General features: G+C 56.0%; 1 protein-coding gene across 2 annotated transcripts in view; it reads right to left on the bottom strand.

Moving 5' to 3' along the window:
• The window catches only part of SLIT1 (slit guidance ligand 1), a 60,596-nt gene that overhangs the window by 7,259 nt on the left and 25,951 nt on the right, over nt 1–27,386 (bottom strand). For both annotated transcript variants that reach the window (XM_014885987.2, XM_088169234.1), the window contains exons 5-25: nt 9,711–9,782; nt 9,500–9,571; nt 9,034–9,105; nt 8,547–8,710; nt 8,014–8,161; nt 7,441–7,512; nt 7,120–7,191; nt 6,943–7,014; nt 6,677–6,820; nt 6,365–6,528; nt 6,227–6,250; nt 5,739–5,883; nt 5,527–5,601; nt 5,173–5,316; nt 4,771–4,914; nt 4,486–4,652; nt 3,307–3,439; nt 2,180–2,248; nt 1,719–1,790; nt 1,435–1,506; nt 1,070–1,141 (exon numbers count right to left, since the gene is read on the bottom strand). In XM_014885987.2, the coding sequence (XP_014741473.2) occupies nt 1,070–1,141; nt 1,435–1,506; nt 1,719–1,790; nt 2,180–2,248; nt 3,307–3,439; nt 4,486–4,652; nt 4,771–4,914; nt 5,173–5,316; nt 5,527–5,601; nt 5,739–5,883; nt 6,227–6,250; nt 6,365–6,528; nt 6,677–6,820; nt 6,943–7,014; nt 7,120–7,191; nt 7,441–7,512; nt 8,014–8,161; nt 8,547–8,710; nt 9,034–9,105; nt 9,500–9,571; nt 9,711–9,782 (2,169 nt within the window). The remainder of the gene's footprint in view (nt 1–1,069; nt 1,142–1,434; nt 1,507–1,718; nt 1,791–2,179; nt 2,249–3,306; nt 3,440–4,485; nt 4,653–4,770; nt 4,915–5,172; nt 5,317–5,526; nt 5,602–5,738; nt 5,884–6,226; nt 6,251–6,364; nt 6,529–6,676; nt 6,821–6,942; nt 7,015–7,119; nt 7,192–7,440; nt 7,513–8,013; nt 8,162–8,546; nt 8,711–9,033; nt 9,106–9,499; nt 9,572–9,710; nt 9,783–27,386) is intronic.

Here is a 27,386-nt window from a genome sequence, read left to right as displayed (position 1 = left end):
GCAGGCCACGGCCAGAGCTTGTGCAGAGAGCAGTGTGGGAAAGCAAGGAATTGCTCTGGGAAAGGAGAAGGAGGAGGGAGGGTTGCTCTGCTCCACAGCAGAGAAGGGTACAGAAGCAGTGGATGATGTGGGAGGTGGAGGGCTTGGATGTCTCTTTGAATCCTCCTCGACTGCAAAGGTCAGCAGTGATGGAGAGCTGGTGTGACCAACACAAGTGACAAAAGAAGGAGACGGCAGCCCAGAGGGCAGGTAGTAGGGACAGCAGATCTGCTGGGCTCACTAACCTGGTCCTACAGCACCTGCAGCACCAGCTGTGACACAGCTCAGCCTGTGAGAACTGGCAGTGCCAGCTGTCTGCAGTGAAGGCAGCAAAACCAAGCGTAATTGGAGCACAGCAAGCAGTGCTTCTCCCCAAAAAACAAGGAGGCCAGGACTGGGTATCAAGCTGCTCTTTGCAGACTGAAGGAACAGCCTGAGATGCCCAGGATGCCAGGAGCAGGCAGCTGGGAACAGCTTAGTTAGGAGACAGGGAGCTAACCAAAAAGACACTGTGAGCAAAGTTAAACCCTGGCCCCGGTTGGTGGGTATAGGGCAGTGCTCCTGGGGTGCAAGCTCAAAGAGGGGCTGAAACACCACCACTGGCAGGAAGATACTTGATGATGGATTGGGGGACTGCTGTGGGGAAGTGCACTGGCAGAAGCTAACAACACACTGATGTATGTCAGAGCAGCCCCTGCCAACCCACAGCTATGACACCACTTTGCATGGCTTAACCTACATCTTGGGGGACCCCAGAGATCTAGTGGGTTGGAGAAGGACCCCACACCACATCCACCTAAGACCATAGGGACATCCTAGCAGCACTGGGAGACTCAGCTGCACACCTGGATCTGAGCATGGGCAGCAGGTCACAGCACTATCCAACAAATGATGTTGTGGGTACCAGCCCAGAGAAGAGGGGAGAAGGCAGCTCGCCCTCTAGGGAAGCCAAGCTCAGCTCAGTAGTTTTTAAATGTCTGTGGAGCCTGCATCCAACCCTGAACCCTGAGGAGTGGGAGGAGATACTCACAAGTGGGACAGGGAGGTGACATCTGCAAAGATGCCCTCGGGGAGGCTGGAAATGTCATTGCCATGGAGAGACCTGCAGAGAACAGAAAGTCCTGCAATGCCCAGGGCTCCAAGGTGGGCAGCAAGGACTGTGGCCTCATCCCACAGGTCCAGGTGTGGGTGGCAGAACTGGACGCCACATTGTCACTTTTGCAAATGCACCATCTGCTCTGAGAGCAGATGAACCTTCCCGTGCTCCTCCTGCAGCCTCTACCTCGCCCACCTGCATGCACCCAGCTCCAGGGGGGCACAGGGGACACAGGGACATGGGCAGCAGCAGAGAAGGGGCCAAGCAGGGTGTGAGCAGGGCTTTGGGCAGGTACTTACAGCAGCCGCAGGGAGCGGAGGCCCTCAAAGGCCAGGGGAGGGATGCACTGCAGGGAGTTGTAGCTGAGGATCCTGCAGAAGGGAAGCAGGCAACACAGCTGTGTGTGTTGCAAGAAACCCACCCTGGGCTCCACGCTGCTCCTGTGTGAGTTCCATCTCAAACCGCAGCTTGACTTCACACAGGGTGGAGACCCTGGAATCCCCAGCACCCCCCAGCCTTCAAGACCCCCAGAACAGCTCAGCTGGGCTGCAGCCCAGTGTGGCTCCACGGGGACCTCACTTACAGGGTGGTGAGCTGGCTCATGTTGGTGAAGGAGGAGTTGCTCAGGGAGCTTATCTTGTTATTGCTCAGATCACTGGAAAACAGAAACCTCAGGGCTAGGAGCCAGCTGGGCCCTGTCCCCTCTCACTGCTCCCCAGCCTGCACAGCTACCATGGGGTGCACACAGCAGCATGGCACAGCCTCCAAGGGAGCAGCAGAGCTGTCACACGGGGTGATGGCAGCAATGCCACTTGTCCCCTCTCTGTTCCACGCCCGGCACCAGGTGGTGAGCAGCCAGAGGCTGAGCACTGCTGCCAGTGAGTTGTGCTCCAGAGCAGAGTGGGGATACAGGGAGATGTCAGGGGTCCCCACACATTGCCAGACCCCTCCTCAGGATCACACACCATGGAGACAGCCCCTGCCCTCACCCTCAAGTTCCAGCAGTGCCTCCAGCTGCCTGGGCTCCTGCTCCTGACTACTTACACAAGCTGCAGATACTTGAAAGTAGAGAGCTGCCCCGGGACTTGAGTGAACTGGTTTCCATCCAGGTAGCTGCAAGTGAGAACAAAGGCACCTCGGGGTGACTGAGAAGGAGGAGGTCCCTCCCTCTTCCCCCTCTTTCTCTTGTGCACCACCACGAACTTCAGGCTGCAAGAAACATCTCCAGCATCACATCCCTCCTGCCAGGGTCCAACGGGCTCTCAGGGCACTCCTGGGCTGGCAGGGGAGCCAGTGTGTGAGTGCAGTAGCACACCTGGGTTTGCACACGTGTCCCCGGAGACACTCTCCCAGCAGTCTACGTGTGCAAGTGCAGCCAGCAATGTGCTGCATACAAATCCAATGGGAGCGTGGGAGGCTGTAACCATTCCCAAGGCATGTGTGAGAATGTGAGAGATGGCACAGGATGCAGAGAGAGGAGGAGTGTGCAAGACAGTGGAGGGGGCTGCGGGGGTGGTACGCATATAAATATATATGTGCCCAACCAGTGCCTGCACCTCCTGCACACAGGACTTTATGCCATGCCTCACCCCCAGAGCCCCTTTCACAGCAATGGGCATCACATCCAGCTCAGGCATGGCTGCATGGATATCTCCCTGACACCCATGCTGATGGGTGGCTGACCCCAGGCAAACCACATTCCATTGCCCATGTGCTCGAGGCTGGTGCTGCCGAGGCATCCCTGCAGCTGTGGTGAGAGCAAAGACAGGGTGCCTCCGTCCCTGCTGCTGATGGCAGGCTCCTGGGAACCACAGAGCCCTGAGCTGCATGGCTGCGTGGGGACCACAGCTGCAGGAGTGGTTGTCCCTCACTGTCCTCTCCCAAGGGCCAAAGATAAGGTCCCAGCTGCTGGATGACAATACCTCTTTCACAATACCCTTGATAGCCCTGACTCTCAGAGATTCTTACTGAGCCACTTGCTGGTGCTGTGGTACCCAGGATACCTTGGATGGGTGGGGTCCTAATCGCACACCAGGCGAGGATGGGGGTGTAGGGAGGAGTCCAGGGGTCTCTGCCCTGACACCTGCAACCCCACAGCAGAGACCCCTCGCCCAGAGCAGTAAAGTTGAGGGAGGGTTAGGGGAGAGCTTGGGTACTCGCCCACTACTCACAGCTCTGTGACGTTCTTGGGGATCCCCTTGGGCAGGGCTTTGAGGTGCTTGTTGCTGCAGCGGACAACCGTGTCCAGGCAGGTGCATTCCTGTGGGCACTGGGGCCGGGGGATGCAGGTGGTCTCCTCCTTACCTGCATCAGGCATGGAAAGCCACCAAGTCACGAGGGCCCAGCCCTTGTGCATTGTGTGAGGCCAGATTCAATGCTTTGTGCCTGCCTAGGATGGCTCCCCTTCCACGTCAACCATCTTCCCCTGCCCTCAAAGCAGGATGTTGCAGGCAATAGCAGTCAGGAGTTAGCAGTGAAGGAATTGCTCCTGCACCCAGAAATTGCATGCCCCACTACTGTGGATACAACCAGCCAGCTCAACACTGCTGATTTTCACCATTTTCATGCAACAATGCAGTCACAGGGACAACAAAGGTAAGGGCGCAGAAGTAGCTCAGGCCTGCAAATCCTCCTGAAACAACCTCCTTCACCCATCTCCCAGATACAGACTAGATGGAGCCTATGCCGAGCAGCCAGAGGAGCTGTCTCTGCTCCCCTGCCATGATGCTGGAATCCTGCAGGAAAGGCTTTCCTGGGACAACCGTATGCTATCTCACACTGTTAGGAAAGGCGCAGGATGCAACCCTTCAGTGTTTGACGTGGTGGAGGAGGGAAAGCAGAAGAAAGGATGATTTGTTTGTAAATATTTTCCAGAGGGCTCAAAAGCTGCTCTAAATTTAAAAAAAAAAATATAAGAAGAGGTTTTTCTCCCCACGCACGCTCCCGTCTGCTCCATCTGCCCACTGCCAGCTCTGGTGCATGTGCAAGGCTGAGAAGGGAAGGCAGGAAGGAGCAGGATGGATCCCAGTGGGCTTTGCTGACACATCTGCTCCTGTCAGCACCCAGGGCACAGCGTTTGCCAGCATCGATCCACAAGAGCCCCAAGGTGCAGTGGGTGCAAACTCCTCTCCTGGCTTCAGAGTGGATATTTGAGTGCCCATGGGCTGGGTACTGGGAAGGGAAACTTTCTTATCATTAGGGGAGGGCATTCATGGGGCCCCCTGAGCTACTGCCTTGTCATGGGCACATCCTGGCAGCAAGGACAGCGCTGGGACAAGGAGAATGGTGTCATCCTGGGAGGAGCAGCCTGGTCTCCCCTCACCCTTGGTGCTGCAGGGCCCATGAGTTACCTTCCTCACACCTGAAGTCAGGGAAAGCCACATCCTGGAGCGGGATCTGCCGGAGGAAGTCAGGGTTTTGGCACCGAGGGTTCCCTGTCACGATCTTCCTCTTGCGCAGCCAGTCCCCCAGCCAGGCCAGCTGGCAGTTGCAGTTGAAGGGGTTGGCGAGCAGGTTCCTGCACGTGGGAAAGAGTACAAGGACAGCACCTGAACAACCACCAGGCAAGGGGACCTGCAGCCCTCTGATGTGACATAAGACAGGCTGGGGGGCACGCCCCGGGGCCCAGGACATACAGTGTGGAGAGGGACTGCAGAGTGTCAAAGGCGCCCGGGGCAATTGTGGTGATCTGGTTGTCATACAGAGAGAGCAGGCGGACGTTGCGCAGCCCTGTGAAGCTGTCGTTGTGGATGCAGCTGATGCGGTTGTTCCTCAGCATCCTGCAGAGGGAAGAGAACAAGGGCACCTACAACACAGGCAGGTACCACAGGGGAAACCCACCTTAGCAGTGCTCAGGCTGTGCCCACCTCAGTTCTGGGCAGCAGAATGAGCCTGAGCAAGTCCCTGAGCAGCAAAAACCTGCCCCCCCAGCACTGGATACAGCCAGCTGCTGGGCAAGGCATCCTGAGCTGGCCCTGCAGGGAGGCAAGGAGTAAGGACATTCCCATCTGGGTGCTCATGGAGGAGAAGGGACTCACAGTGTCCTCAGCCCGTCCAGACCCCTGAACATGCCACTCCGCACAGACTCCAGCTGGTTGACAGTGAGGTGCAGCTCATTGACAGAGGACGCCCCCTCAAACGCCCCATCCTCGATCTCTGACACCTTGTTGTTGCTGAGGTTGCTGTGAAGAGGTAAAAGCAGGCTGGATGAGGGCTTTGCCTTGACTTCATCCTGAACTCTGCCTCTCCCAGATCCCACTAAGCACCCTCAGAGGACCCTCAGACTGGGACATGCCCCCATTTCACACCCCAGTGTGCCCTGGCATCAGGACCCTATGTGCCTTCCCAGCCCTCGGGCACTCCTGACATGACTGTGCCTGCCTAATACTCACATTTTCTTCAGATGTGGGAGTTTCTTGAAAATGCCAGTGGCCTCCAGGATGGAGATTTCATTGTTGTTCAGGCGCCTGGAGTGGGCAGCAGGGAAAAGAGCTCAGGAAATGGCTACAAAGCGCCTGGTACAGCCTAAACCCCGAGCCAAACCCCAGTGCCAGCAAGGTGCCTGCTGCAGGAGGGAAGGCAGAGTGAGAGAGGAGACTCTTACAGCTCAGCTGTGGACTGTGGGATGCGATCTGGGATCTTGGTGAGTTTCAGGTTGGAGCACTCAACCACACCAGATTCACAGCGGCATTTTGGGGGGCAGATCACGTCACTGTTGCATTCACTGTTCAGCTGGTAATCCTCTGTCCCTGTGTGATGGTGAAGGCAGTGTGGGCTACCAGGGGCAGAGGCACAGGGGACCGCACCTCCCCCCTCTCCCTCTGATCCTCCCACATCCCCATCTGCTCTCATTTTCTTCCCCAGCTCCCCTCATTCCAGTCCCTGTGCACATATTACTCCTCTCCATGCCCAAAGCAGCTTATCTACAGAGATATTTGTCCCGGGTACATGGGGCACTGCACTGCCCACCACCCTCCTGCAAACAGCAGGTATTCAGCACATGGGAAATGAAAGAGCTCTGGCACAACATCCTCCCAGGCAGCCTGGCACCATACACACACCCATGCACATGTGTGTGGCTCCTCTGCTCACCTGGGATGAAATACTGCTCTTTGGCTGTGGGAAAAAAAAAGCACATCAGCCCTGTGAGCATACAGACAGCAGGCTGGGACAGGGCTGAGGACAGCCGTGCCACAGGACGCCTGTGACAGGGCTGGGGACAGCTCTCACCCGAGCAGCGGAACTTCTTGCTCTTGATCTGGCCAATGCGCTTGTTGGCCAAGCGCCGCGGGCTGGCACAGCGGGCTCCACTGGTCTCCACGGGGTTGGCACGCAGGAAATCCGCCAGCCACTTCAGGTTGCAGTCACAGATGAAAGGGTTCTGGGCCAGGTGCCTGTGCCAGGGACAGCAGGTGACACACTGCCAGGGACAGTGGGTGACAGAGCACCAGGAGCAGTGGGTGAGCACCAGCTCCAGCCCTGGAGATGCTTTTCCCTCAGAGGCTCGCCTGCCCAGGCATGGGAGCTGGCGTGGACACTCACAGAGTCTGGATGGCCCGCAGGGAGGTGAAAGTGCCTTTGGCCAAGCTCTGGATCTTGTTGTCATAGAGTGAGAGCAGTGAGAGGTTCTGCAGGTCCTGGAAGGCATCTGCCCGTACACAGTTGATCTTGTTGGCATTGAGAAGCCTGGCAGGGAGGGAGGGATGTGAGTCTGGGGACACCCCTTCACTGCACCAAGGGTGCTAGGGACTTCAGTCCTGCTTCCCTATGTCACTGAAAAGCATCCCACACAGCCAATGGTGCCTTACAGCAGCTGCAGGGCAAAAAGTCCTCCAAAGACACCCTTAGGGAGGTCCGTGATCTTGTTGCCATACAGAACCCTGGAAAAGAAAGGCTGGTGTGAGAGAGATGGGGGGAGTGATATGGGCCATGGTTAAGGGGTACAGCATCCACCCCATCCCACCCATACCACTGTAGGCACTTACAGGGAGTTCAGTGAGCGCAGACCCTGGAAGGCGTCAGGGGCGATCTCTGAGATCTGGTTGTTGCTCAGGTCTCTGAAACCCAAAAGGAGAAGGTGGCCTGGTCCCCTCTTCTCTTGTCCTATGTCCTCATCCTTCTGCTAGTTCCAGGGGACCATCCCCAAGACCCAATATACAGCGCTGGGGTTATCCAAGACCCCCTCCCAGTGCTGCAGTAAGGGGCACCCGTGTCACAGTAGGCGCCCCATGTCTGTCAGTTCTCAGCATGGCCAGCAGGGTGAAGGCTGTTGGGGTTCAGGGTGAGCTGGTAGAGGCTGCACTTACATCCTTCGCAGCTTCTTGTAGGGTGAGAAGGCTCCTGGGGGGATGGACTTGATGCCATTAAGTTCCAGACGTCTGCAAAGAGAATAGGGAGAGATGAGGGCTCTAGGGCTGGCCACACCCCAGTACCCCACTGACAGAGCTGGGCCTGCAGGACCCCTAAGGTCGCAGCAAGTTACCCCACAGGAGTGCACATATTCTGCCCAGAGACAACTTGCATCCTGTGGTTGGGGCTTTCTCCATCAGGGAGAGGTGCCATGGGTGGGGGAACCATGGTGGCTGGGGTGGAGGAAGCACCTCTCCTCCCCAGCACCGTGGGTTTGGGGGTGCCTGCTGCCTCCCAAATGCTTTATGCACGATCCCAGCAGGGGCTTTGCACCGTAATTGGATTCCTCTAAGGAGATTATTTCTCTATTTACATTTTTAATGCAGCTAAATCCAGGGCTAAATCTGGGCAGTGTGAGAGAAGGGCAAGGAAGGCCTGCTGCCCTACAGGCTGAGCTGCAGGGCTTGCTCCTGTGCTCCCAGTGCCTTGAGCCACCCAGAGCCCAGATGATGGTGTGGGGCCATACTCACATCTCTGTCATGGTCTCGGGCAGGTTGGCAGGGATGGCCGTCAGCCCCTTGCCCCGACAGTCCACAATGCCGTTGCTGCAAGTGCACATGGCTGGGCAGGAGCCAGAGGACAAGCTGCAGAGCTGGGCATGTGCTGAGTCCGTTTGTCCTGCCAGGGAAGCAGCCAGCATTGGAATTGCAAAGAGCTGAGCCAGGCCAGTATGTGGCAGCACCCTGAAGAAGGGACCCTGGTGACAGCTCAGCATGCAGGGACAGTTCACAGCATCCTTGAGTGGGCACATAAGCACCCCAACCCCCTGTAAAAGCTCTAAAGGCACAGACTGACATACTGTCACACTGATAGGGTGGCATTGTCCCTATATTGCCCTACACCAAGGACTGTGCTGGCCTGAGATGAACCCACAGCATGGGCTCTGAGGCTCTGACCTGGGGCACATGGCAGGGAATGGACATGGGCTGCACTGGTGGCACAAGCCTTGTCCCCCCGGCCCATGTCTCTGCCCTGGCACCCACCACGTCCCCTGCCCCCTCACCGGAGCAGCTGAACTCGTTCTTTTGTATCTCAGCCACATTGAGGCCACGAAGCTGGGCAGGAGCAGCGCACTGGGTGAAGAGCCCGATGGTGGGGCGCTGGCGCAGCCACTGTGAGAGCCAGGCCAGGTGGCAGTCGCAGAAGAGATGGTTGGAATGCAGGCGGCTGCAGGCGGATGGATGGAGCAGTCAGCAGCCACAGGACAGCTCCTGCCCACCCCACTGCCCTCTCAATGTCCCAGCCTGGCTCATCCCGAAGGCTGGGAGCACTCAGAGGGAGATACAGAGGGGCCTAAGAGCATCTGTGACAGTTGCCAAGGCTGCCTTGCTTGGCAGTACTTGGGGATGCTTCCCAGGGGTATCCCCTCCATTCCCTCGTCATGCTGCTGTCCCAGCACTACTGAGCCACCAGCACCAGCAGCAGAGCTGGAGACATCCCACTCTAGCCTAGGAGGTCACTCCCACCACCACCACAGCCCTGGCACTCACAACGTCCGCAGCTTTGGCATGTGGTTGAAGCTGGACACGGGAATTGAAGTGATATTGTTGTTATTCAGGGTCCTGCAGGAAGACAAAGAAGGACAGGTCAGGGCAGACAGGCTGTAAATAGGAACATGAGATGGTCTAGGTGGCACTAACCCCTGGGAGCAACCTAGCACAGGGTGAATGGATGGAGAACTACAGGCTAAAGACAGCCCAAACCCCCATCAGGACTTGCTGTCCTTTCCAGGCTTCTCCTCTCCACAGCCAGTGGCACCCTGGGGCACAATCAAGCCCTGGAGCACAGCTCTGCAGCAGCTCTACCAGAACCCTGGTCAGCCCCTGCTCAAGCCCAGGGAGAAATGGCATGCTAGGGATGTCCCTGCAGCACCCCAGTGAGTGAGGACACTCAAGGACACCCTCATCCTGCATGGGGTTGCAGACTGGAGGCTCCAGCCTGTCCCCAGTCACTTACAGGACCTCCAGCCCCCGCAGGGCACGGAAAGCCCCATCCTCAATGCAGCTGATCTGGTTCTTGTCCAGCTGCCTGCAGGAGAAAGGGAAAAAAAGGAGAACTGTTGGGACAGCCCAGGGAGAAAGCAATCAGTGCTCTTGATCGCTTCCACTGCCCGCTGCCACTGGACCTGACCCCAAACTCCCTCATGCCCAACAGTGCCAGGACTCACAGGTTCTTGAGGTCCGTGGCCCCACGGAATGCTTTCCTGGGGATGGCCTGGATGAAGTTCTCACTCAGGTCCCTGCAGAAGAAAGAGACAGGAAGGTAAATGGGCAGTGCCTGCACAGTGTGATGTCCCATAGGAGCAGGGCATCGACAGGCAAGGGCACACCCCAGCACCCAGTGATCCCTCAGAGACTCAGATAAACTGTAATTTGGCTTCAGGTCCTTGGCTGACCACTGCTCTGCTGGCTGTCCTCAGGCAAGTCCAGCTCCACCTATGGTGGCTCAAAGTCACTGGGGCTCCCTGGGCACTGCAGTCCCTGGCTGTGACAAGCAGAGCTGACTGGCACTGGGAAAACCCTCCATACTTAAATACTCTCTGACTGCTGTAATTACAGGTCCCTGCTGATTAACTGGTAATTACACTTAGTGGCTCCAGGAGGCATTCCCATGGAGCCTGACCTGCACTTCAGAGGGCACAAATAATCGGGTCATTATTTACTTCATCACTGCAGGGTACTGTCTTCTGTGTAATCACCTGCTCTGCATTGCCAGGGCATGCCAAGCCAGCAAGGGCTCTGTGTTGCAGGGCTGGCAGCAGGTCAGATCCCCCACCATGCCTGGGCTGGCTTTTAAAGACCATGAAGATGACAAATCTCACTGCACGTAGGGTCTGGGTGGACTGGCTCAGTTGTGGGAAGACCTGTTTGTTTTATGTATTCTCCATGACTCCCAGACAGCCATTCCCTCTCCCACCCTAATAGCCAGCAGCTCCTCCGAACTTGTCTGGCAACTGCATTGCCTGCTCCCATCCCGGGGTGCCAGCACAGTCTTGCTCCAGCCACCCCTGGGGTAGGAGGTCAAGTTCCCATTTCCTTCCTGGCAGAGGGAAACTGAGGCATAACATAGCTTTTTCGCTATGCAAGTCCATGGGTGAGTGAGGAGGAGAACCAGGGTATCCTGCACAGATTAATTGTCCCCAGAATTACACAGGCTACACAGACACCCCCATCTCAACCCCAAGAAGTGGTTTAGGGTGTCCATAGATGTCAGCATTTCACACATAGTGCTCACCAGCTCTGCTTCAACATAGCCTGTTTGCTATTGATACCCTACAGCTGGACCAGGCCAGGATGGAGGCACAACATCCACATTCCTCCCCATATCCTTATTTCCTCCAAAAAGTGGGCTCAACAAATGGACTTGCAACAAGCTGCTTGCAAAACACCTGGAGGACTCCAAACTGGGACTTCACCCCAGCTGAAAGCTTCACTGCTGCAACGAGAAAATGTTCCCAGAGGGAAGCACCAGCATTACTTGCACAAATGCATGAGGAAAAAGAAAACAAAAGGACAGCCTAGCCCTCCAGTGGGATGCCTAGCCACCAAGGAGATGCTATACAGTCCCAGCGTGACACACCAGCCCCTGTCCCCTGCACAGTTTGTGCATCAATCTGGGTCATTCCTGGGAAACCAAACGCAGCTGGCAAAGCATCATGGCTGGGGCAGTGGAAGGGAGGAACTGCCCAGGCTTCTGGGGAAGGACAAGCCCAGCTCCTCTGCGCGCAGCAGGCGCAGTTTCACAGCATCCCACGTGGCGGCACTGCCAGGCTGCCCTGCCTGCGCTGCTGCCCTGCTCCTGCTGCCTGCCCTGTCTGTGCCACCTATTCCCAGAACTCCGGCCCGACACGCCCACGAGGGATCAGTGTCCCCTCACCCTCTCCAAACAGAACGGACGAGACACCTGCAGCAGCCTCCAATTGTCCCGCACTCCTTCAAATACAAACATCTCCTCATACTATGTTGGGGATGCAATGAGCCTGGGGACTCCCAGGAATTGCACTGACCTTTCAGAAAGAGACAGCATTGCACAAATTCCTCTTTTCTCTTTTAGCTCCCAAAAGGAATCCCTTAGAAAATTCTTTGGAAAAGACAGCAACTTTTTTACATGGGCAGGCAGCGATAGGGGGAACAGTTTTAAACTAAAAGAGCAGGTTTTAAATTAGATGTAAAGAAGAAATTCTTTACTGTGAGGATAGAGAGCCACTGGGACAGGCTGTCCAAAGAACTTGTGGATACCCCATCCCTGGAAGTGCTCAAGTGTAGGTTGGATGGGGCACTGGGCAACCTTATCTAGTGGGTGCCATCCCTGCCCATGGCCAGGGGTTTGAACTAGATGATCTTCAATGTTCCTTCCAACCCAAACCATACTATGATTCTACGAACCCTCCAGGTGCAGTTCACCATTCTTCCTAGCAAAACATTCAATGCAGCACATTCTTTCTTGGCAGCTGCCTGTCCTCCGACATGAAACCCATCACAGAGCTGAGCACCACACTTCAGTGCTCTGCACCCCTCTCCCAGCTCTGGCACTGACTGGCCAGGCAGGTCCTGTCTGCAGTTTGTTTGGCTCCCCCATGCAAAGTTTGCTCCCTTTTCTCTGCTTGGAGCACATGGGAGTCCCAGTGTGCCCAGGGAGTAAACCCAAGCGTCTGTCTCCAAGCTGCTCATTTACAGCTTGTGAGGGAAACACTGCTAGAAGGTTTCAACTGACTTTGCGAGGCTTCTCCTCTTCACAGCTTTTTGTGACAGTCACCGATGAAGTGCTGCCGTCGGGGGTACCAAAGCCAAGAGGGACAGACGCTGGATGCGAGAGTTTCAGCAAGGCCCCGGCACGGGCTTAGATGACATTGCACGGTTACACAGCTGACGACACCAGGACAAACACATGCTTTGCCTGTGGAATCCTCGGCCCCGGCGTTGGAACAAGGCACGGCCCCTTCCCTCCTGGTGTTTCATAGCTCCCAGCTATGTTTGCTTTACACTTTGGCGCAGAAGAAACAGCAGATGGCACGGCTTCTCCTCGCTCCGCCGTGCCGCTCACAGCACCCGCGGCGGCCACATCGGTGCCACCTCATGCCCCGCCAAATATGAGTGTCACTGCCATCGTGTGTGGAGTGCCAGCTGCAGCAGTGACCACGAACACTGGCAGGTCTGACAGCCCCGCTGGGGACCAGCTGATGGACAGGCAGAGACAGAGAAGGGGGAGTTGTCACAGTCACCCTGCCTTTTCTGGTTTCACTTCCAGGCATTGTCCTAAAGCTCCAAGTTTAAGAGTTCCTGGCTATTGAATCCAGGCGTTTACCAAAGAGCCAGCCACTGTCCTTCCATCCCTGTGCCATGATCCCAGCAGCTGGAGTTTATCCTTGCACAGCACAAGGTACAGAGGGCTCTGGTAGACCCAGGGGTGCAAAGGGGGAAGTATAACAAGGGGTGAGGAGGTGATGGAGGAATTGTCTCTCACCACGCTCACCTCCCACGTGGACTTCTGACCCAGCAGATGCCTGTACAACAGCAGCAGCCAGCTCCAACCCACAGCTGTGTGATGGCAGGAAGGCAGGCACCCACTTTTCTTCCAAGTCCCCCGAAAGCCTCGTGGCCGGACTATATCCACACAAGTCCTCCCTGGCTGGGCAGTGAGAGGGATGGCGGTGGTCAGGGATTGGGATTTCAGGAGCTTCCCCGCTCAGAAATTACACCCGGCTGCTCTGCCCCACGGTGTGTGCCATGGCTGTCGGCGCGGTATTGTGGCGACTCAGGAGGTGCCCCGGCGCTGCCTCTGCTGGCAGCCACAGCTCATCCCACCGCCTCCGGTTCCCGGGGAGCCTCGGCCAGGAGCCAGGCACAGGGACGCGGCTCCTCGGGGCTGGCAGGGGCTCGGCGGTGGGAGCCAACCCCCCAGCGCGGCGCTTAGCGGGGCGCCCGAGCAAAACTGTTCGACATGGCTTCCCAGTGGGGAGCCCACTCAGGCGAACAAACCCCGGCTGCTTTAATCTCCCCGGCAAGAGCCCGCCGGGCCGGAGGGCGGGCGAGAGGGAGGGGGCCGCAGCGGGGCTGCGCCGGCCGGGCAAGGAGGCCGGAGCTATTACCACGCTCTCATTCTTTTGGCTAATCCTGACTTCACACTTTAACCTGATTGAGCCTTGTTTGGCGAGGCGGCTCCTTGCGCGCCGTGTGAGGGGATTAGGGCCGGACGCAGCAGGGCGGTAATTGCTTCCCGGCGGCGCTGGCCCCGAGCCCCCCGCTGCCAAGAGCGCCGGGCCGGGCTGGCAGCCCTCCGGCAAGGCGCTGCCCTCGCCAGGCTGCCCGGCTTGGCAGCGCCCGCGGGGCTGGCTCCGCTGCTGGTGCACAGGTCCGTCCTTCCCGGTGTCAGCAGCCACGCGGGCACCTTGTCCAGGCCAAAGCTGCAGCCCGTGGCGTGTCCCAGCTGCACTGTGCCAGGTGAGTGACTTTCCACCCTGGCAGTGCCCTGGCATGCCCGGGACCAGTGCTGACTCCAGGCAGGTGAAGTGCAGGAGGCTGCTCGTCTCTTTACCTTGTTTCCTCCCCAGCATCCACGCTGGAAACTCATTATGGGGGCTTCAGCCTCTGCCAGCCCACAGCTCCCACAATGAAAATGCCTGGCTTTGCATGCCCCTGGCTCACAGCCACTGCAGCAGCTCTGCTCCACCAGTGCTGACACCAGCCACTGCAGGCACCAGCTCATCCACCAAGCCTCCAGCAGAAAAGGCAACCAAGCCACTAGCCCTGCAGAGCATCAGTGTTTCAAGCTGGGACAAATGCTCCCCAGATCCTAGCCTCGCCTCAGTGGTGCTGTGCCAGAGGCAGCTGTGCCAGAGCACAAACAGCATTTCCCCAGCAAGGGCTGTGGCACCTGCAGCTACTAAGCAACCCAGATCACCCTGCACATACACTCTGTCCCAGCACAGCCTGTCCAGGGCAGAGGGATGAGCAGAGACAAGCCTGACAGCTGTTCACACCACCACCTTCACTGCCTGACAGGTGACAAGGGGTGAGCTGAAGGGACAGTAAGACTCCTGCATTACAAAAAATCAATAGACTAATCAGCACTTGCATTAGTAGCAACAGCCCAGAGTCTCCCAGGGGTTCTTCAATCTCTATTGCCACTTTAGGGCAGGAGCTGCTGCAGCCACTGCTTGTGCCAGCTTCAGCACCTGCAGCCCTGTGCCCACATGTCCACGATCCCACATGTGGTGACACAACCAACTCGAGGTAATGCACACAAGTTCCCAGTGCTGTAAAGACCCAGTGCCCAAGGAGGGGTGTCCCTAAGGGGCTCCGCTTATGGAAGATGGGGAGCAGCCACCCCACCACTGCATTAGCAGGATGCCAGGGCAACAAGGCAGAATTTTGTCCACTGTGTCACCTGCCCCAGTCCCCAGTGCAAGGCCCTGCAGCCCTGTCTCGGGTTCAGGCTCCTGTGGTGTGGCCCTAGCACCATGTCACACTATTTTGATATTTAATGGGCTCCACTGGCCCAGCTGCTGGCACACTCCATCCTGGCCAAGGGAGATGAGATAGAGCTCCCACTGCCCCCAGCCCATCTCACTCCACTGTCCCCAAGGTGTGCTGCTTGCTACTGCCTGTTGCTGCCTGCCACCCACTGCAACCCCAACCCTGGGGCTGATGGCGTTTACACAGGACAAAGTGGGATGGCAGAGCCTGATGCATGGTTACAAACAAGCCAAAGTGTAGCATGGTGAGCTCAATGTGAGCCCCTGCCACGCAGGAAAAACATGGTGGGGTTTCTGGAAGAGGTGCTTTGGCAGGGGACAGAAGGGGAAATGGGAAGGAATGGGACAGGGTCCAAAGCAGCATGGTGTAGGGAAAAGGAACATTACTTAATGCTTTTCACAATACTAGAACAAGGGATGACACAATCACGAAGGCAAGCTTAAAATCACAGCTAAGAGTGAATCCTCCAAATTAGAAGTCCATGGGTCTCTCATCCACAGGCAGCTCAAAAGGAAAATTAATAGAAGCAAAGTGCAGAGATGCACCTGCCAAGCCTTTCTGTGGCAAGAACACTTGCAGGTGGATGCTCGGGAGCTGACTCCAGCTGCCAGGAGACCAGCTGGGCACACCTCTGGCAGTACCACACCGCCCATGCAGGCTGCATGGACAATGGCTCCACCACTGCTCTGCTGGTAGGAACTGCCACCCACCAGGAGTCACTTCTGTCAGCCTGTTTTAGTGGCAGGCAGAGATGCACAACCCCTCTGCTCCCCAGGGCAGTATGGGGGACATCAGCCTGAGGTCAGCCCAATGCTGGAATGCCCAGCCAGGGCAGGGAACCAGGGTCCCTGCCCCGATCTCTGCCTGTCACTCTTGTCACTGCCCTTCCTGGAAGGTGCGGGGACAGTGAGGAGTGGAAGTGGAGGAGGAGGCGCTGCTCCTGCAGGGGTTCAAGGGGGAACAGCTGGTTGCTGTCAAGAGCATCCCAGGCTGGCCTGGGAGGCACAGCCCTCCCCGCTGGCAGCCAGAGCTGAGCGCTTCACCAGGCAGCCCCAGCCGCCAACAATTACGTGCTGAGTAAATCGATGGGATATAATTGGACTATTAAGATCTCATTATCCTCCTAGCTCTGGTTGCCACAGCCCGCAGCGAGCTGGGGAAGACTGAAACCTGCAGCCACAGAAACTGCCTCCTGACCCACACAGCCTGGATGTGTACTGGGAAAGGGTGCATGGAGCAGGGACAGCACAGACAGAGGGGACAAGGATGCTGGCAGCAACCAAATTCAGCACAGGAGACATTTCTGTGGCACAGCAAAGCACTGTGCAAAGGCAGAGTGGTGTCCCTACAGTGGTCCTAGAGATTAAGACATCCAGCCATCCTTCTAGTCACCGCACCAGCCTGAAAGCCACCACTGACCTCTCCTGCCCCGTGCAGGGCTCATTGCTCCTCAGTGAGATGGGGAGTTTGGCCTCTGTATGCTCTTACATGCACATCTCTACCACATTCCTGCTGGGAAGCAGGGCTCGTGTCCTCACCTGCAAGAGACAGGGTCCCCGTGCTCTGAATCACACAGGCTGCCTGGCCCTGAGTGTCCCTTTCCCTGTGCAAGGGCTATGTATCCACATCATCACCTGCTCACACACCACCCATAGTGGCTGATACGATTCCAGGCCATGGGACAATCCTCCCAAAGGGACCAGCATCCTCAGCATTTCTTGGCACCAGGTCACATCCACTGTGGTTCAAGTGAAAATAAAAAATTACTTCCCTTAGGAGAGCTGACCCAAATCCCACCTGAGGTTTCTCTTCTTAGAGAAGAGATTCTCTTCTGAGGTTTTTCTTCTTATTTTCTCAGCACCAGTGAAAGCAATGAATCAGAGCTCCTCCTTGCCAAACCTTATATATAAGGACAAAACAATCCCTTGCTGCAGCAAGGCAGAACACAGCTTGACACCACAATGTGCTGAGTGTCTCAGACCACAGATTTCAGTGACACAAGCCCTATCAACAAATTCTGCCTCTCCACTGTGTCCACACAGTCGAGTGTAAAAGTGAACAGAGCAGGGAGCAGTGCTTCAGGCATACTACCCTGCCTTCCCCAGGCTTCCCAAAGTGCCGTGCTGACCCCAGGTTCTGGCCCTGGTTCCTTCCCTCCCAGGAGATGCAGATGCTTCCAAAAACATTAAAGCTGGAGAGGTTTGTTGCTTGGACAGACGAGCAGAGCATGTGTAAAAGGCAACATATGCTCATGGCAACAGTTAGTGAGAAGAGTCCCAGCCCCAGCGTGGTGGTGTTGATTTAGCAAAACGTTTCAGGGCATGCATAAATCTCAGTGGCTTCAAAGGGACACTTGCTGACCCATGCCGTGACCCGCTGTGTTTACCTGAGCACCAGCAATTGACTTTCGCTGGTATCACCCAAGGGTGCCACCACGGTGTCACTGTGGGCTGAGGGGACCCCCGGGGATGCTGAGGCATGTGGGTCCATGCACCACGAGTAAACCATGCCCCGTATTTGGACACTGGGGACTTTGCTGAGCAGCTCTGTGCCAGGGCTGGCCGGTGCAGTGGCTCCAGCCCCACCAAGGATCAGCTCCTGCGTGGGCTGCGCTGCAATGCCGGAGCTGCGGGACTCGGCCTCCGTGGGAAGGGGGATGCTATGGGAACAAGGGGAGCTGGCCAAGGAAAAGAGGGAGGGTGGGAGGGAGGGGGAATAAAGCATCTGCTACACACCCTGGAGCCTCTTCAGAGATTGAAACAAGTTAAAAGCAGCAGCTTTAATGGCAACACAAGTGAAATAACAAGCTGCAAACCCTGCGTGCCTGTCACCGCCCCCTCCCCACAGGGTCCCTTTGTTCCTGCAACCTCGTTATCGGCGGGAACGGGAGCCAACGCGGGGCTAAGGCATCGCCATCAGCTCCCCCACGTCCCAAAGTGCCTTGAGAGAGCCACGGCACCTTCTGTGTCCAGTGCCCTGGGCTCTGGCAAAACCCGGGGTGAGCAGGGGAGTGCCCTGCATCCCACCTGTGGGAGCAGCCAGCCTGTCACTTTCTGCGAAAGGACGTGCCCTGTGGCTGACAAATCTACCCCGGTTCCCCCTGTCTGCTGGGTGAGGGTTCATTCCCTCCAGCAAGTGTCTGGCTGGACACTGAGTGTTAAAACTGCCCCTGCCTGGCTCACAGCCAGTGTGTCCCACTGCCACTGGGAGCCAAGGCACCATTGCTGCACAGCCTCCTGCTTTTCTGCATCCCTGCTTCTCACTACCTCCAAGTCCCCTTAGCCCTGATGTTCAGCAAATCTTTTCTCCTCCTTCTTTTCATGTTTTTGCTTCTGTCTTATCCTCTAGTAGTGGGAAATCCCTACATGAGCCCTCCACCAAGCATGTTTTTCCAGCTCCCACACTACCCTCCAGCCTGTGTACCTACCTGCTTCACATCTGCATACCCCAGTTCGTTTCAAGCATATTCCCAGCACACTGCAAATAAAAGGCACAGAAATGACCCTTTCCCCAGGGCTGCATGCCAGGCTCCCCAGGCCTGCAAGAGGGAAACTGCTGCCCAGAGTGTAGTACCTCAGCACTCACAGACTCACATATTCCAGGATGTCCGGCAAACCAGAGTAGCCCAACAGCTCCAGAGCTTGGGACAGAATGAGCTGGGGGTGGTGGAAGGGATTTGCTAAACCATGTGTGGTTCTACCTCCAGCAGACAGCAGGGATAGCAAGACCCTCCCATGTAGCTCTGTGACAGTCGGGACAAGGTCAGTCCCCCCTCACTCCATCATGACTCCATGCGTGACTGTGCCATGCCCTGAGAAGTGCCAGGCTCCAGGTGCCTGCCGCAAAGCCTTACATCCTCCAGCATGCAGCGTGTGCTCCCTGCCTGGCAGCCCACACCTGAGAAGATACCCCAAACTCCATGCTGCAACACTCATCCAAGGTGTAAATGAAAAAGCAAATAGCTCTTCTGGCGAGCCAGCCCAGAGCCCTGTGGGGAGTTGGCTGCAGCTCTGGTTAGCAGGCTCATCCCCTGGGTTTGCAGCACTGCAGAGCCCAGAGCTAATTGACTCCCAGGCTCTGAGGCTTTTAATTGCTAATAAGTGTGAAGCCAGCCCTACCAGCCCTCCTGGATTCCTCCGAGGTGTGAATGAGGCTGAGCCAAGCTGAGAATTGCATCTCGGCTGTCCCAGATCTGTCCCAGATCTTGGTGAGCCAAGGAGTGATGCTGTGGATCTGTGACGCTGCTCCTCAGCTTTACAGGTCCTGGGACAGCAACTGGTCCCAACTTTAAGAAGAGCTAGAGCAAACTCCCTGTGAGCTGGAGGATGTTCTGAAACCGAGGCTGAACCTTGCAAGACAGCTGGAGAACTTGGCGAGATGCCCTGACACGAACTAAGCATCCTTCACACTCCTCCTGTTTGGCCCTAGCACTCAGACAGGTAAAACTCTGATGTCTCATAGCCTGGGGCTTCCTGAAAGCACTTGGGAGAGGCTGGCAGTGGGATGAGAAGTGGGAGATGCATTGCAGGGTGAAAGGCAGCCAGGGTGGAGCCAGTGTGACATCTCAAATCGTGCCCAACAGCTGGTAAAAGAGATGTGATTTCACGCAGGGCTAGGAAGAAACAGCCAGGATAGAAGGAAAGGCAGATGGGAAAGAGCAGAGCTAGTGCAGGGCTGCAAGAGCACCCGAGCCTGGGAATCAAACACAGGGACACACTTAGAGGGAAAACCAAACAGGCAGATAAAGAGACTCCATCTTGTGTGACACACATCAAAGCCAAGATAAGAACTGCTGGAAGGCAGGCAGCAAAGCCCTGCCACAAGGCTGGCCCAAGCTGGGGCTGCCCTTGTCCCAGTAACACTAGCTCCCAAGACGGGTTTGGGAGAGCAGCACCCAGTCATGGTCATGCCACAGGGGACTGGGAGCTGCATCCCAGCCCACAAGGCTTCCCTCCACAGAGCTGCTCTTTGAAGAGCTCCTGGCACAAAACCACATCACAGGTCTGGGGAAGCCTCTGCCTGCAGGTAGTGAGTACAGCTGCAGCTCCCACCCCATGGACCTGCCTGTGCTGTGGATCCACAGCCCCTCCTTGTTTTGGGAAGGCAGAAATTAGATGCTGGAGGCACATCTGGGTGCTCCTCCCTTTCCCAGAGCCACGCACGTATCGAGCCTTGGAGGAGTAAGTATCAAAGTAAGTATCAAGCCCAACAGCAGCACCCAACCACAAGGCACACACTGGAAAGTCCTGGCCCTGAGTTTGTGGGTACCTGTCGGCCTCACACAGATCTTCAGTCTCCATATTAAAGTTCAAGTGATGGAGTAGCCCCACACCCCTTTTCAAAACTGCCCTGAGGTTAATTATCTTTGGGGTTAACACTTGGTTCCAAGTGTATCTGACTCACAATGGGGACAGCAGCTCTGTGACCCCAAGAGCCCGTGGCTTTGCCCTGTGGACGTGCCTTAATAGCTGGGGGCTGTGTTACCTGCATGTCCACATCTCCTGCCACAGCCTGACTGAGCTCAAGAGCAGCCAGGATTGCAGAAGGGAACTCCACAGAGGGGAGAGTCAGGGTATTGCCTGGGAAAAGGGGATGGGACCCTTCACCCTGGTCGGCTTGGGGGGTTGCTCCTCACAGCTCCAGGGGAGGTGGTGGCCAGGGCTGGAGCTGCCAAGGTTACAGCCAGCCTCCTGCACGGCTGCTCAGGTGGCCTGGTACTGCTGGCACGGCTGCAGCTCGTGCTCTAGGACCTGGGGAGAGGAGCTGCTGAGGCTGATTACCCCTGCCAGAGCAGGCCTGGTGGGTTTATTTTTAACAGTTCTGATTGAAGCTGGTTTCCCGCTGACATTTACACTCCTTCATCATTATCGGCTCCCTGGCTTCCAACCGCCAAGATAAAAAGGAGAATGAAATCTCCCGAACAGTGGGGTCCTGGCTGCAAACCCTGCGGAGGGGGAAAGACCCAGACCAGTGCAGCTGGGCAGATATCAGCCCCTTTGGAGGGAAGTGGGTGCCTATCTCACAGTGGGGGCATTACAGACTGGAATCCCGCCACCAGATACAGCAGGAGCCATCTCAGGGCAGCCTGGGGAGGAATATGAGTCGTCTTCATTGGCATGAGCAAAAGGACATGGCAGCATGGCTGGGCTACAGATGTAACTTTGGGTGCTGATGTCCCCAGAGACACCCATGCTCCTGGAACTGCCCCAGTGACTGGCTCCAGGTGCAGCAGGAGCCATGGCTGCTGTCCGGGGCCAGCAGAAGGTGAGGTGCCAATCTTGTTTGCATGAGCATGCCCATGCCATGAGCTCCCAGCAGTGGATAAAGGCACTCACAAAGACATGCAGGGATTGAACCCCAGTATGGTCCTCTGTGATGAGAGTCAAACAGGGGCTGTGCAGCACAGCCTGACCTTATCCTCCTTCTTATGCTGCTGTGGGAAGGCTGGCAATGCAATTCAGAGCAAGTAGTGGGGCTCCCAGCATGGCCCGAGCACTCAGATCTAAAAACCTCCTTTTTTCTCTATGAAACAGTCAAATTCCAACACGTGCTGTCTAAAAATACACTCTAGTCTGCCCAGGACTCTGCCTGCTCTTACATCTCTTGGATGATTCATATTTTGTCAGATTACAGATCAGTTTTGAGACCAAAAATACCAGGTTTGAGAGACAAGCATGTCACAGGCCCCGGAAGGTGTCAGAGCTCTGTGAGAGGAGGCTGGAGATGTGACCAAAGTGGGAGAGGTCCTTCTGCAGCTGAGACTGTGGGCTGGGTATTCCTGACTTGTAGAATGGCTCTCATGGAGGGTGAAAGCCTTGCAGCAGCCCTGGATGGGTACAAGCTGCTCCAAGGACAACCAGCACAACCCTGCTGCATCCCAGAAGAGCCCCAAAATGGGGTGGATTCATACATGGGAGCTTGCCTCCAGCTTCACGGATATGAATAACTAATCATCAATAACTAATTAGACAGCTCCATTCATGCCTAATATGCTAAAATTAAATATTATGTTATAGGCATTTAAAAGCATTTCTGACAACATATTACATATGAAAAATACTGCAAATTAGCCAGTTCCCATACTGAAATCCTGCTCAGGAGCAATGCAGGGACCTGGCTGGACAGAAATTTGGGACATAATTCCAAGTAAATTGGGAAAAGGGCACACTTTTCTGGCAAAGGATTTTTTTTTCTGAGGGCTGGAGATTGCTGAAGCACAAAGGAGACAGCCCAGAAACACCTCTGCCAGTCCTGCTGCCCCATGAGCCATGTGAGCCCCCCAGCAAAGGCGATTAGGATGTAAGAGGGCTCCTGGTTAGTTAGGCAAACACTAATGCAAATTGTCAGTGAGCCTGGAGATGAGATGCCAGGCACAGTGGCTTGAAGGGGAGCAGGCGCCTCCTGGTTATTATCAGCCCATCCACTCACTGAGTGGGGAGAGGGGGCCAGGAGCTGCTCTGTGCCGTAAGAAAGGAGCTCCAAGAGCCAATTTCCATCCAACCACAAAGCATTTGATGTCTTGTGAAGTCGAGGTTACATGTGCTGTCTCGCCTCTGCCTCGAGAAGGAAGGGGCTGGATCCTCCCCTGCACACACAGCCACAGCCCTGGCTGAGCATGTGAGCATCCCGCAGCACCCTGGGATGAGCCATCCCCACTGCACCCTTCTAGACAAAATGCAGCTGGAGAAAAAAACGGCTTGGGTTTGGTCTCCTCCACATGAGTAAGGGGCCAAAGTGCTGCTGTCTTTCTTTTCCCCCTGCACAGAAAACTTCTCTTCCTCAGCCTTCAAGTCTGGCTTGGTGTGAGCCCAATTCAGTGCTGAGTTGGAGCCATGGGGACCAGAGGAGGGGGCACAGGAGGGCTGCAGCATCCCCCACCTTAACCTGCAGGCAGGAGCCCAAGCCCAACACAATGTCTGTGTGCTCTGGTGTTTGTGTCTGCTCTGGTGCCAGGCTCTTCTCCTAAAAGCAGAGCAGAGAGCAGGTGGTTTGCAAGGTAAAAGGCCAGAAGCAAAGGCAGGGAACACCACCTGGTAATTGCCTCCAAACTTAACTTGCAAGTGCAAGCTGCAGTGCCAGGCTTTGAAAAGAGCTGTTTCGTGTGCCTGGTGTTCCTGCTGCTCCCTGTGCATCCCATAAGACTTGGGAGAGGGGATGAGGACAGGAAGTGTGTTTGAAATTCACACCTTAAAGTTGCTATCCAAGTGGACTGGCTTGTTTTTGCTGCACAGCTGGAGACAAATCAGGGAGCAGAAGGGTGAGCAGGGAGACAAGGGCTCACATTCCCAGACCTTTTAATGCTGGGATCAATCACCTGCTCAGGGATGCTCTGCTGCAGTGAGATTGAGAGCTGTACTCAACCTCTTCCTTGCTACAGCTGCCATGCTGCAGCTCGTACCAGGATAACACTGCCTGACATGGAGCACCCTTGGGCTGGGGGCTCTCCACACACACTGCTGCACTGCCTGGGAATTTCTCCCACTGTGTCCATACACCACGGCACACACTGCAACCCATCGCCCACTGCACCACGTCCACACTCCCTCCAGCGTGCAGGCACACTGCACACACACATGCTCTTTTCATCACTCCTTACTTCTCACTTTCAAGCCTTTCCTGTTTTCTGCCAACTCCTGGAAAAGCAGCACTCTGGGGAGCAGCAGAGGGAAGGACATGGCCCCTCCAGGAGTCCAGCCCATCTTCTGAGGCTGGTGGGAAGACCATTCAGTGCTCCTCTGCCAGCAATGCTTCCTATGCACACAACCTAAAGAACACTCTGGGGAGGTTAGGCAGGGAGGAAGACCCTGGCTCTCCACCAGCAGGCCCAGGGACGCAGATGTGTAGCCCCACATTGGCCCAGATCTGCACGCTAATGCCTGGACTCTCCTGCTCATGCTCTGGCTGCAAAACACAGCGGCAGTGTCAAGGGTCTAAGTATATCAAAGCTGGGCTTTGAACCATTTTAATCAGACTGCCCACGCCACCATGACAAGATCCCCCCAAGCCATCTGCACCTTCCTGCATGGCATCCCAGAGGCTTGCAAAGCAGAGCTGGAGCGCAGTCGTCCCAGCTGGCAGACACAGGGACTCTCTGGGACACGGCTAAGGCGATGGACGCTCTGCATTCAGCTTCCAACCAAATGACAGCCCTAAACCAGGGACCTGACCCCTTTTCGGGACTGCCACCTGCTTTCCAGGGACTCAGCAGCAGCATCTCTGATCATCCAGGGACAGATTAGGGCACAGAGACAGCATATCAGTGGCCATAAAGCCACATGCCGAAGACCACTCTCTCTCCTTCAGCCCCTGGAGACCTCCCAAGCCCCCCAGCCTGGCCAGCTGAAAGGCTCTCCCATCTGCTCCTTGGAGCCATGGCGTCTGTAGGGCTGGGCAGTACCTGCGGGGTGAGCAGCCGCCCCGCCGGGCTGGGACACCCCCACTGGCCCCCACGACCCGCAGGCAGCTGCCGGAGCGGCCATCCCTGGCTCACGGGTGGCTCAGGCAGCGTGGGGCCGGGGAGGGAGGGCAGCTGCCCACCGCCCCTGGGGAAGGCCAGGAGGGGACAGGCGCCAGCCAGACCCACGCCAAGAGGAGTCACCAGGCACTGTGGCAGCCGGGTGCGAGCCACAGGCTGCCGAGGGCCAGCATGGTCAGCTGGTGGATGGGCCCTGCAGGAACAGGGTCCCACCTCCCATTCTGCCCCTGGAGAAGAGGGTTTGAAGCAGCGCCTGCCCCGCCAGGCTGCAGCCTCTCCCTCTCATTATTTTTTCACCGCAAGAACTATCTTTTACCTTATCAATAATTCACAGGTACAAACGATAACGTTCGCTGTCATGGTCCGGGAGCCACATGTTCCCGGCGAGGGGGAAGGGGCCGCTCGCAATCGCTATTGTTAATGCCTGCCGAGCTCGGGGGGAGGCGGGGAGGATAAATATTTAACACTGTGTCTCCGAGCAAATGTCCATGACCAAGGGCTGAACATGGGTTTTACACAGAGCTGCTCCTGCCCTTGAGAGGGTCATTAGCATGTTAAAAGCCGTCAGAGCGGGGCTGATGGAAGGGCTCTGCCGGAGGGACCCCCAGCGCTCTGCCTGGGGACTAGCGGGGATGCAGGGTACTTTTTGCTGCTCCGGGAACATGGCAATCTCCATCCTGCCCAAATTTCCCCTTTTCTGAGCACAAAGGCTGTGCCCTTGGCTGCTTGTCGAGGAGCATCCCCATCTCTGCCTGCTACCACATCGAGGGGCATGAGGGATGAGGCAGGTAGCCCGGGGCTGGTGGGTGGCCAGGGCAGTTCATTGTGCAGAGGAATTACAAAGGGGACACAAAGAGCCACACACCACATTTTGTGTGAGCTTCCTCTCCCGGCCGCCCGGGCCTTTCTTTTGCCGTGTTGAGGGTGAGCTTTCTGTGTAAATCCCCAGGGCACGGTGAGGGGAGAATAGGTGTCTTTGTGAAAGAGGCTGGAAAATAAAGGGAAGAAAAAGAAGCAAAAGCACAAAACCCGGGCCCTGCAGTAGCAGGCTGCAAGGACAGGAGCACAAAGATTCCCAGAGGATGTAAAGACAGTCCTACAACCGGGGGATCAGGGGTTGGCAGGCTGCAAGTGCCCTGCTCATGGGGGCACCAACAGCTCCCCACAGCATCCCCCCACTCTATAAGCGCCCCCAAATATGCAGCCACAGTGTAACTTCCCCAGAGCTATGTCCTCATCTACAGCCTAGTTTCACATTCTTATTGTTCCAGGCACAATTCTGGGCACTGACAGACGGGAAAACCCCACGCTGGGATAACCCAGGAGCACTCTGTTTTGGCCTTACTGTCGCAGTCACTGCTGGCATCTCTCTACAAATGGATGGGAACAGGAGAGGCACAGGTTCCGTCTGGCTCTGTGGAGGTGGGGGCACAAGGAAGAACAGTTGTGATGGGCAAGAGAGGAGTGCAGGGAAAACATCTTCAGCCACCACCGCTATTTACCCTGTGACCTCCCAGCCAAAGCCCCCACAAAGTTCAGCCATCACCTAACCCGGCAAGGTACTCTACAACTCATTAAATTAAAGCAAAGCTGTCTTTCCCTTTTACAGTGCTAGTAAAATATATTTCCACCTAAGATGCTCAGACAGGACTGCAGCACAGAGGTCGGGAAGGCCACGGCTGAGAATCCCCTGGGAAGAGCGTGGGAAGACCGGCACCAGTGGCTCTCCCCCAGCCTGGCTGAGAGCAGCAGGGGCAGCCTGGAACCCCCTCCAGCCGCCCCTCGGCTGTGGCAGCCCCATCCCTACCCGCAGCCGTGCCTGCTGAGACAGCAACTCACATCATCCCAGACAGAGAAGAGCCTCTGCAGCCAGCTTTGCTCTGTCAGCCTCACAAAGCAGGAATGCTTGGGGGTTTTGAGAGCAATTAAGGACTTGGCCTGTGTTGGAGGCACTGGACTTACATCCCCAGTACCCAGAGAGGGAGAGTGGATGGGGTGTCATCCATCACCCAGAAGGGGACACTTTATCACTCGGACACCTCTGAGCACTCAGCTCAGACCCAGAGCCCTCTCAGGGATTTCTGCTCCAACTGACAATTCCAGTCTTCACCATTGGGAAAAGAAGTACAGTCTCCTTTGCAACTTCAAAGGACATTCAATTCACCTCTTCCCAGCTGAGTGTTCAATGGTTAATTGCTCTCTGTCATGAAAAAGACAAATTTAATTCTAGTCTGAATTTGTCTAGTTTCAGCCCCCAGCTATTGAATGATTTTATGCTTTTTCTTCTCTTTTTCTTTCTTTTTTTTTTTTTTTTTTTAATTAATGGCTTCCCTATAAAAAGGCTTTTCCCCATGCAGGTATGCAGAGATGGAGATAAATTTCTCTCCTAGCCTCCTCTTGCATACACTAAATAGGCTGGGCTTTTAAATTCTTTTCACTGGAAGGCAGATTTTCCAGGCCTCCAATTATCCTGCACTTCCTCTCTGAGCACTAATTTCCCAACATCTCTCTAAACTGTGGGCCCTGAAGCAGAAACTATGCTCAGCAGAGGCCTCCCTCCTGTTCCCCCGAACTGGCAAATCCCCAGTACCCAGAGCTACTCCATGCATCCATCACTGCCCAAGCTGGATGCATGCATCCCAGAGCAGGTTTACACGAGGGCTGCTAAGTCTTTTTCAGTGTAACCACATCCCTAGACACTGCTCCCCGTCTCGTAGCTGTGACCTACATTTTTTTTTCCCCAGCTGCATGACCTTGCATGAGGATGTTTTCCAGTGCAGGTGTTCCAGGCAGAGCATCCCTGCCAGACCGACATCCCACCAGCAGTGTCAGCCCTGCTCCTTTCACCTATTGGCTCACGTTTCCTCCCAGACTGAGTTCTGTCACTGTGCAG

The sequence above is a fragment of the Sturnus vulgaris genome, chromosome 8, assembly GCF_052056855.1.
Source record: "Sturnus vulgaris isolate bStuVul1 chromosome 8, bStuVul1.hap1, whole genome shotgun sequence".
Taxonomy (NCBI): Eukaryota; Metazoa; Chordata; class Aves; order Passeriformes; family Sturnidae; genus Sturnus; species Sturnus vulgaris.
The sequence above is the reverse complement of the archived record's forward strand: the minus strand, read 5'-3'. Positions and strand labels throughout refer to the sequence as shown.